Here is an 11067-nt window from a genome sequence, read left to right as displayed (position 1 = left end):
AGGGCTCCACTCGCACACTTGACCTGAACAGAACTAACATTATATTCCATTAGAATTTGATTTTATCACAACCTTTATCTAGTTGTGACCAACGGGCGCAGAACGCTCCAAATGTGTCTGTGGACACCGCGAGATCCCACATCTCCTCTCCCTCAAATACTGTCTAAAAGCTGGAGAGCGTGCATATAACAGAACAGGAGAGAGTGTCAGACAGGCCCCAGGCACTGGGGCTCATCCCCAGGATGTGTGCTCCCTGGTGCGGCTGTGTCAGATATATAACCCATGCTGTATCTGCCCTGGGAGTGTTTGATGGGACAGTGTAGAGGGAGCTTTACTCTGTATCTAACCCGTGCTGTACCTGCCCTGGGAGTGTTTGATGGGACAGTGTAGAGGGAGCTTTACTCTGTATCTAACCCGTGCTGTACCTGCCCTGGGAGTGTTTGATGGGGCAGTGTAGATGGAGCTTTACTCTGTATCTAATCTGTGCTGTGCCTGCCCTGGGAGTGTTTGATGGGACAGTGTAGAGGGAGCTTTACTCTGTATCTAACCCGTGCTGTACCTGCCCTGGGAGTGTTTGATGGGACAGTGTAGAGGGAGCTTTACTCTGTATCTAATCTGTGCTGTACCTGCCCTGGGAGTACTTGATGGGACAGTGTAGAGGGAGCTTTACTCTGTATCTAACCCGTGCTGTAATTGCCCTGGGAGTGTTTGATGGGTTAGTGTAGAGGGAACTTTACTCTGTATCTAACCCGTGCTGTGCCTACCCTGGGAGTACGTGATGGGACAGTGTAGAGGAAGCTTTACTCTGTATCTACCCGTGCTGTACCTGCCCTGGGAGTGTTTGATGGGACAGAGTAGAGGGAGCTTTACTCTGTATCTCACCCGTGCTATACATATCCTGGGAGTGTTTGATGGGATAATGTAGAGGGAGCACTACTCTGTATCTAACCCGTGCTGTACCTGCCGTGGGAGTGTTTGATGGGACAGTGTAGAGGGAGCATTACTCTATATCTAATCCGTGCTGTACCTGCCGCGGGAGTATATGATGGGACAGTGTAGAGGGAGCTTTACTCTGTATCTAACCCGTGCTGTACCTGCCCTGGGAGTGTTTGATGGGACTGTACAGAGCGAGCTTTACTCTGTATCTAACCCGTTCTGTACCTGCCCTGTGAATGTTTGATGGGACAGCATAGAGGGAGCTTTATTCTGTATCTATCCCGTGCTGTCCCTGCCCCGGGAGAGTTTGATGGGACAGTGTAGAGGGAACTTTACTTTCTATCTAACCCGTGCTGTACCTGCCCTGGGAGTGTTTGATGGGACAGTGTAGAGGGAGCTTTACTCTGTATCTAACCCGTGCTGTATGTGCCCTGGGAGTGTTGGATGGGACAGTGTAGAGGGAGCATTACTCTGTATCGAACCCGTGCTGTACCTGCCGTGGGAGTGTTTGATGGGTCAGTGTAGAGGGAGCTTTACTCTGTAGCTTACCCGTGCTGTACCTGCCCTGGGTGTGTTTGATGGGATAGTGCAGAGGGAGCTTTACTCTGTATCTAACCCATACTGCACCTGCCCTGGGAGTGTTTGATGGGTCAGTGCAGAGGGAGCTTTACTCTGTATCTAACCCATACTGCACCTGCACTGGGAGTGTTTGATGGGTCAGTGCAGAGGGAGCTTTACTCTGTATCTAACCCGTGCTGTACCTGCCCTGGGGGTGTTTGATGGGTCAGTGTAGAGGGAGCTTTACTCTGTATCTAACCCGTACTGTACCTGCCCTGGGAGTGTTGGATGGGTCAGTGCAGAGGGAGTTTTACTCTGCCATGTCCTTTACTCTATCAGGCTGAGAAGGTGCAGAGCGTGTTAATAGAACCTGTCATGTCTGTCATGTGACTGTGACAGACCATAATATTAGAAGAGACGGCGAGGTGCACCCGGACGCTGAGCAGTTAGTCCGCCTCTGGGGCTTGACATAAAAAGGCAGGGGTAAAGGTGTCTTTACTTTGATAGGGCACTGGGTGGCGCAGTGGCTCCTTAACCGAAGGGACTTGGGTTCAAACACACCCCAGACAGGACGGGTGAGAAATACCTGTCAGGGAAATAAAGCAAACTGTGATAGGGAAAATGGAGCGGTGTGGAGGAGCCTTGGAGAAAGGAATTCAGCAAGTCCAAGTTAGCCAATTGTCATTCCAGATTTATTAACAATTTCACTGAGAACAATTTACAGAGAAGTTCTTAAAAAGTTAGCACAAAGTGAATATAACAACAGAGCGTCACATTGAGACCAGAACACAGGCGGTCTGAGCTGCCAGCTCTCTGTACAACTGGAGCAGACATCAGAGAGAGAAAACAGGGGCTCTACATAAAGGGAAGGGAACAATTGTGAATTAGGAATGAGAAAAGTGACTTATTTACACATGAAATAGTAAAACAACAGTGAAACTCTAAGATACATTTACATTATAGCCACGATTATCTCAAACATTTCAAACAGAGAGACGGAAGTCCCGGTTTGATTTTCTCAGCTACAGATTCGGGTCTATTAACTGAAGGCATTTGACTCTGAGAATCACCAAGAGGATATATTTTATTTTCATGACACAGAGACGTTAATAAACAGATGAGGAAAATCCATGGCGTCCGAAATTCAACCGTTCACTTGACCTGTAAAAGAGGGATAAAAGAATGAAACAGAGATTTAGTTGTTTGGGGCATTTATCTCAGGGTTTTTATCAATTAAACTTTTAGAGATTTGTCAAACCGCTTCAGTCACAGCAAAGCGTGAGTGGATTGAATCTTCTCACCTTCACCAGAGTGACGGCAGCGCTGTAGGAAATGCTCAGGAAGAACAGGATGATGAATGTGGAAGCGGTTGTCCAGATGTTGCCGCTCTCTTCCTCATAGTCTTCAATCAAGATGTGGTCTGAAGAATCTACGGGGATGTCGAGAGGAAACATATTCAGATCGTCTATTAATCCAAGATATCATTTATTATATTCTCTTTTCTTTCCCTTAAGGTATTAGTTTGTTCTCTAATTTAATTTTCTATATATATATTTTGTGTTAAGGTAATCACTCTCAGCAATCTATCTCTGTTCCTAACTCCACAGTCGATCATCCTTTATGATCCTCCTATAGTCCGTGTTGCAAAATATGACATTTTATTTCTTCAATGTTACACGCTAATTCATTTTGCATCAATTGCGTATAATCTATCATTCGGGAATAATATGATGAAATATCGAGCGCGGGTTACTGATTGATATCGATTATTTTAACGATAGGTTTAGATAGCTACTTATTTGGAGACTGTCAAGGGGGCTGGGTAAGAGATCAGATGTGAGTTATAATCCTGATTATTTATTTGTTATGCCAATACTCTGAACATAAATAACTTGTATCAGTTTCCAACAAGTACAATGATTCAGTGTATGTGTAGGAACAGAATAGGGAAATGTGATCTTTTATGGTATCAGGAATTATTTATTTAGTACATCGGTTGGAGACTGTCCGTAAAAAAGTGCAGTTTAATTCTACATCCGTCTATAGCCTGACTTTATGTGCGCATAAGTGTTTGCGTTTGTGTGTATGACGACCGTTTGCTTTGGTTCAGACTGTGTTTGTGGGTTAATGTATGTGTTGATGTGTAAGTGCATGTACATGTTTGTGTGTGTGTGTGTGTTTATATATACATATGTTTTAGGGACAATTGTGTGTGTTATTGTTTAAGTGTGTGTGTGTTCCTGCATTTTGTGTGTAATTCTTTGAATAAATGCACGTCTAACTGTGTGTGTTTGCATGTAAGTGTGTGCATCTTTGTGTGTGTTTTGTGCAAGTGTTTTTGTGTTTGTGTGTGTGTTTATGCGTGTGAAAGTGAGTATGTGTTAATGTGTGTGTTTGTGTATGTTTTGTGTAAGGGTGTGTGTGTGTATTTTTGCTATTGTTCAAAGTATCAGAGAGTACCAATAACTGGGTCTGACAATGACAGTGTGTATTATATTCTGGGTATTTCTAATATTCTGTGTCAGTGTGTTAATGCATGTGTTTCTGTGTATGTCTGTGTGTTTAGTGTAATTGTTGACTTACACGAAAACACACACTTACACAATAAACAGACACAGACATAAACACACTCACTTTTAAACGCATTCTTCCCCGCTCTGTGTAAATGTGTTCTGTGTGAGACGCAAAGTGACGTCAGCCGATGGAAGGCAACAATTCAATCGATGGGCCTGAGAACCTTCAGGGACACAACTGTGAGAAACTCACAGAGGATTCAATCACCAGTTTAGATTTAGACTATTAAAATGCAATCTGTTAGTTTACGAATAGCAGGGACAGATAATACGTTGAATAAGTATTTATTCTATAATATGATTGCCATGCGGTAAGTTTCATGTTTTCGGGCAGTGAGTTAGAGGCGGACTTTTTACTCATGGCAACTGAGTTCATATAATAGAGATTGGTACACCTCTGCTGGGGGAGTGGGAGTACAGTGGGTTAACAATTGCCCTTTCCCCTCTCTCTGCTGGGGAAGTGGGAGGTACAGTGGGTTAACAATTGCGTTTTCCCCTCTCTCTGGTGGGGAGTGGGGGTACAGTGGGTTAGCAATTGCCCTTTGCCCTCTCTCTGGTGGGGAGTGGGGGTACAGTGGGTTAACAATTGCCCTTTCCCCTCTCTCTGGCGGGGGAGTGGGGGTACACTGGGTTAACAATTGCCATTTCCCCTCTCTCTGGTGGGGAGTGGGAGGTACAGTGGGTTAACAATTGCCCTTTCCTCTTTCTCTGGTGGAGGAGTGGGAGATACAGTGGGTTAACAATTACCCTTTCCCCTCTCTCTGGTGGGGGAGTGGGGGTACAGTGGGTTAACAATAGCCCTTTGCCCTCTCTGGTGGGGGAGTGGGGGCACAGTGGGTTAACAATTGCCCTTTCCCCTCTCTCTGGTGGGGGAGTGGGAGGTACAGTGGGTTAACCATTGCTATTTCCCCTCTCTCTGGTGGGGAGTGGGAGGTACAGTGGGTTTACAATTGCCCTTTCCCCTCTCTCTGGTGGGGGAGTGGGAGGTACAGTGGATTAACAATTGCCCTTTCCCCTCTCTCTGGTGGGGAGTGGGAGGTACAATGGGTTTACAATTGCCCTTTCCCCTCTCTCTGGTGGGGGAGTGGGAGGTACAATGGGTTAACAATTGCCCTTTCCCCTCTCTCTGGTGGGGAGTGGGAGGTACACTGGGTTTACAATTGCCCTTTCCCCTCTCTCTGGTGGGGAGTGGGAGGTACACTGGGTTAACAATTGCCCTTTCCCCTCTCTCTGGTGGGGAGTGGGAGGTACACTGGGTTTACAATTGCCCTTTCCCCTCTCTCTGGTGGGGAGTGGGAGGTACACTGGGTTAACAATTGCCCTTTCCCCTCTCTCTGGTGGGGGAGTGGCAGGTTCGTGTGTGGACCTCATTTCACATCCTAGAGGATGCGATGCTGCAAAATAAAACTGGCCCCACTTCTGAAGGGATGGACAACACGAGAAACAGGGACACCGAGATCTAAATGTGCTGCGTTTGTTTTTCGGAAATGGGAACTTTTCAGATTCCCCCCAGCGGGAAGAAAGTTGATCATATTACTTTGAGGAATCCTGTCATGAAAGAGCTTCACTCTGTCTCTAACCCGTGCTGTATCTCAGCTGGGAGCGCTGGCTGTACATTCCTTGGTCCCGAGACCGGCACATATCCTGCTTCAGACAAACAGCCCTCCCCTTCGCAAAAATGGAAAATAAAATTAATTGAGCGGCTGTGTGGAACTGACGATTGGAAGAAAAGGCCTTTATTGGTTTTTATTTAAGAACTGAAATGCAATCGAGAGATTCTCATTGACAAGAATTGACGGTGTCCATCAGAACCAGGGAAATGTTGACAAAACTGGGTTTACCGCTGGATTTATTAACCGTTCTGTTGATGATCTTCAGGGGGATCGCTTCATGTCCCACCACACAGGAGTAAGAAGCGCCGCTGGCCCACTCCTCCGCTGCAATGGGTAACAGGCTGTACGTGAAGAAGGAACTGCTGCCGTTCTCCGCCATCACCTCGGTGTTCTTGTAGTTGCCGGAATTCACCGGCTTGTCATTGACGGTCCACTTGACGAAGATCTCTCGGGGGGAGAAACCTCTCACTAAGCAGGTGAGAGTGACGAACCTCTGAGCGGAGACTTCTTCTGCCGGGGGCAGGAGGACAGACACGGACGGTTCCCGCGGATCTTTAGCTGCAGAACAATCACAATAAATGTCAATAAACTGGAGAATTCCAGAGACAGTGAAACCGGCGGTTAGATGTGAGAGAAATGTGCTTTGCGCTGAATGTTAAAGGATTCCCTTTCCCCCTGTGTGTCTTGTCCGGTTTTCCAGCCCGGAGCAGAGGGGAAAGTAATCCTTCCCTCTGGGAGCTTGAAGAGTTGGATTAGAAAATTATATAGAATTTACATCACAGAAACAAACCATTCGGCCCAGCTCGTCAATGCCGCTGTTTATGCTCCACACGAGCCTCCTCCCACCTTACTTCATCTAACACTAATAACAGATCATTCTATCCCTTTTCCCTCATGTACTTACCAGCTTCCCTTTAAATGCATCATCTCTGGTCCCAGAGGGTTTAGTCAGTGGAATTCCCCATTGAATTATCAGAGCAGTCCATTAAAACACTGAATAGAACGAATTGGCCCGTGCACAAGCACCGGAAATAGTCACAGAGTCTCACAAATTGCTACAATCTCACCGCTCACCTTTTTCCTTGTGGATGGACTCTCTTATAGGAGTCGGCATATCCTGATGGCTCACCACGCAGGTGACCTCATCCCCTCTCAGCCAGTCTTGTGTCGAGATGTTTAAGTTGCTGATCACGCTGTTGGGAGCCTCTCCGTGTTGGACGGCAACCTCTGATTTCAACGTCTTCTTTTCTCGGGTCCAGGACACGTTGACTCCATAAGGAGCATTAGACACGACGCAGGTTAAGGTCACCGTCGCCTCCAGTAAGACCTGTTCTAGTGACGGTTGGGGAAGAGTGATTTCTGGATCGTTGCATTGGCTCTCATCTGTGAAGCAGAAATGAAAGTCAAGCAAAGCTTCATCTTCAGAATCAGGACACCAGTATTCAGCCTTCACTCTCTCAGGGAGACTAAATCACATCTGAGGTATCAACCTCTCGCTGTTGCATAAACACTATCGTTATTGGAAGGACAACGAATTGGCGATGATTCCTGGAGGCTCTTTAACATTTCCTGTGTATTTGCTCCCAGAGCAACCTGTGAAGCAAATAACCGGCGTAAAAACATTGAATAAATTAGGCCGCAATTTTATTGGGCAGTTAATAGCGCTCTTCCCGAAATCTCTTGCTCCTTTACGCCCATCTTTAGATCTTTGTGCCCGAACGCATTCCCACTCATTATAATGGCTCCGCCCCCAGGGTCAAGAGCTCTGCACGAAATTACACTGGTTCAATCCGAGTGTCAAATGAAACCCAGGATTTTAGGTGCAACAGGAAGCAAAGTTAGTTTTCTGGTGTGTTGCTGCGATTTTTGGGGTGATGAAAATGTGCAGGAACCAGTTGCAGCCCCCGTCAGAGGAGAAGTGAAAGGTCGGGAGTTCCAAAGGGTCTTTGTGGTGGTGAGTAATCTGTAATGCCGATGTGAAGTAATTTGTTCATTTCTGTCATTAGTGAGCATTTCTCATGTCTGGTGAGAGAGTCAGAAGGAAATATGACCGCAGGGCCGTAATAGCAACAGAGGGACACGAGTAGGCCATTCAGCCTGTTCCACCATTCAATGCGATCATGGCTGATCTACACCTCAACACCATCTACCTGCCTTGTTTCTGAAACCCTTGATACCCTTGCCTAATAAACATCCGTTAATCTCAGTTTTGACATTTTCAATTGGCTCTCAGCCTCAACAGATTTTTTGGGGGGAGAGTTCCAGATTTCCACTGTCCTTTGTGTGAAGAGGTGCTTCCTGACATCACACCTGAATGGCTCGGTTCTAATTTAAATGTTATGCCCCTTGTTCTGGACTCCCGCACCAGAGGAAATAGTTTCTCTCTATCTCCCCTATCAATTCCATTTATCAACTGAACACTTCAATTAGATCACCTCTTAATCTTGTATAATCAAAGGAATATGCAGCCTCTCCTCATTATTCAACACTTTTATCCCCGGTATCATTCTATTAAATCTGCACTGCAGCCCCTCCAAGGCCAATGTATCCTCCCTGATGTGCGGTGCCCAGAATTGAACGCAGTTCTCTAATTAGGGTAACTGGCCTTTCTAGCAGTGGGTCCCTGGACAGTTACCAGAGAAGGGTTCCAGACACCTACTGCCGCTCCGAATATGGTCAGCCAACTGAGGATAAACCTGAGACCAAGGACACCTCATGTGCTCTCTGACTTCAGAGCAGAGGGAAACCTTCTTTGACGAGGTTATGGAATCCTGAACCGTGAGGAATCCTGATTCAGAAGATCGTGGGTTCAAGTCTCACTCCAAATATTTGAACACAAAATTGAAATTGACGCTCCCAGTGCAGCACTGAGGGAGCGCTGCACTGTCGGATGTGCCATGTTTCGCATGAGAGGTTAAACCGAATCCCCGTATGCTCTCTCAGTTGGAGGTAAAAGATCCTATGGCACTATTTCGAGGAAGAGCAGGGCAGATCTCCCAAGTCTCCTGGCCAATATTTCTCCTTTAACAAACATCACTGAACAACAGGATTATCTGGATATTTTCACATTGCTGTTTATGGGACTTTACTGTCTGCAAATTGGTCGCCGTGATTTCTACATTACAACAGTGACCATATTTCAGGAAGTACTTCCTTAGCGGTAACGCGTTTTGGGACGTCTGGAGGTCGGGAAAGGCGCTATGTAAAGGCATTTCTTTCTTTTATTTTATATAGGAAGAAAACTCAAACAGCATGATTGTAAATTAGAAATAGAGCTTCCTCGGGGTAAACCTGAGACTAAGGACACCTCACTCACTGTCTGACATCACAGCTGAGGGAAACCTTTGTCGAAGTGCTGGAATCCTGAACCGTGAGGAACCCTGAGTCAGCACTGACATCGGAAGGAAACTCAAACTGTGTGATTGGAAATTAGAAACAGCTTTGTGCTTTTTACTAATTCCAATAAAAGTCCTGACTGAGATCAGCGCTCAGAATGATCTGGGACTTCTCGGGGTTGTGTCTCTTACCCTGAGATCTGGAGATGTTTCGGCTTTGGGGGATTTCTTCATGAGTGACCGGCAGGTATAGACCGATCCGGCGAACCAGTCCCCGGCGGGGAATGTCAGCCGACTGGTCGCCGAGAAGTTTCCGTTGACTTCAAAGACGGGAGAGGTGACGAAGCCCGAATCCATGGGTTCTCCATTCTTCAGCCAATTCACGGTCACTGACTTTGGACGGAAATCGATGATTGAACACACGGCGGTTGCAGACCTGCTGCTGATGATTTCTTCGTTGGAACTCAGGGTGAGGATCACAGTTGGAGGGACGATGTCCCGTTTCCAACCTTCAAAAGAACACATGTTAATGACATTCCCTATAAAATAAATTATTAAGAAATGCAAAGTGTCCCTATATTTTAACAGGTCCTTTACTGTTAGGCTCACACTAACCTGGCACTTCCAGAGAGCAGAACTGTGCACAGTATTCAAAGAGCGATATGGAGATCAGAACTCTACACCGTACAGGAAGTCTGCTATGGAGACCAGAACTGTGCACAGTAATCTAAGTGTGATACGGAGACCGGAACTCGGCACAATACAGTAACTGTGATATGGAGACCAGAGCTGTGCACAGTAGTCTAAGTGTGATATGGAGACCAGAACTGTGCACAGTACATTAATTGTGATATGGATACCAGAACTCAGCACAATACATTAAGTGTGATATGGAGACCAGAACTGTGCACAATACACTAAGTTTGATGTGGAGACCATAATTGTGCACAGCATTGTAACGGTGATATGGAGACCAGAACTGTGCACAGCACTCTAAGTGTGATATGGAGACCAGAACTGTGCACAATACACTAAGTATGATGTGGAGACCAGAACTGGGCACAGCATTGTAAATGTGATATGGAGACCAGAACTGTGCTCAGTACTCCAAGTGTGGTATGGAGAACAGAACTGTGCACAGTACACTAAGTATAATATGGAGACTGGAACTCTGCAATGTACAATAAGTGTGATATGGAGACCAGAAGTGTGCACAGTATTCTACGTGTGATATGGAGACCAAAACTGTCCACAATACTCCAAGTGTGAACTAACCAAGTTTCTGTAAAAGTTGAGCATAACGCCTCACCTTATCACAGTTTTACCCCTCTATCCCACAACACTAACCTGGCATTTCGACGCTCCAGTCCGACCCACTTTGTCGAACCTGGCAGTAGATTATGCTGCTCCCCACCTCTGACTCGGTGATGGTTAACTGGCTGCTCAGGGTGTAGGTTCCCTTCTTGTTGAACACTGATGGGTAGGTCTTCAGTCCAGTGGTGATTGGCTCTTTATCTTTCCTCCAGGAAAGGCTGGTGAGTTCCGGGAAGTAGTCCATCGCCAAACAGCCGTACGTGACGGGACCGTCGGTGTTGGGTTGTTCACAGGAGGAGAGCAGGGCGTAGAGGGTGGGAGGAGACTGTGTCGCTAGGAAAGAATGTCCCATTGAACAAGTTAGACTCTGTAATTCGTGATTATAACATAACCAAAGAACTCGAACTTGACTACACGATAAGCTCATTCCATCATTTTCCGATCAAAACCTACATTGACATTTGAGCTTCTGTCAGTTCCATCATAAGCACCTGTCGATCCCCTAGTCAGGAATATATCTCCCTGTCCCTGAGCTCTATTAAATAAGAACCTGCGCACGTCACCATGATAAATTATCTTTCAGTGGCTCAGAAAATAGAAGAGCAGAGACGTTTTCCTGCTATTTCCACCAGCATTTATTTCTCAATCAACGCCACTTCTGGTCATTTATTTCATTGCAGTTTTTGGAAATTTGCTCTGTGCCAATTGAGTTCTGCGCTTCCATACAAAACAACAGTG

At 46.1% G+C, this 11067-nt stretch overlaps 1 gene segment (V, D, J or C); it reads right to left on the bottom strand.

The window, feature by feature from the left end:
* Positions 1 to 5825: 5825 nt before the first annotated feature.
* LOC147118449 (Ig heavy chain C region-like) lies at positions 5826 to 10573 on the bottom strand. The segment is given in 5 exon segments: positions 5826 to 6238; positions 6755 to 7063; positions 7171 to 7273; positions 9208 to 9554; positions 10363 to 10573. Coding segments are annotated over 5 exon segments (1362 nt in total).
* Between the last annotated feature and the right edge of the window lie 494 nt (positions 10574 to 11067).

Source organism: Somniosus microcephalus, chromosome 4 (genome assembly GCF_052327205.1).
Source record: "Somniosus microcephalus isolate GS21.2 chromosome 4, FLI_Smic_1.0, whole genome shotgun sequence".
In the NCBI taxonomy this organism is placed as follows: Eukaryota; Metazoa; Chordata; class Chondrichthyes; order Squaliformes; family Somniosidae; genus Somniosus; species Somniosus microcephalus.
The sequence above is the reverse complement of the archived record's forward strand: the minus strand, read 5'-3'. Positions and strand labels throughout refer to the sequence as shown.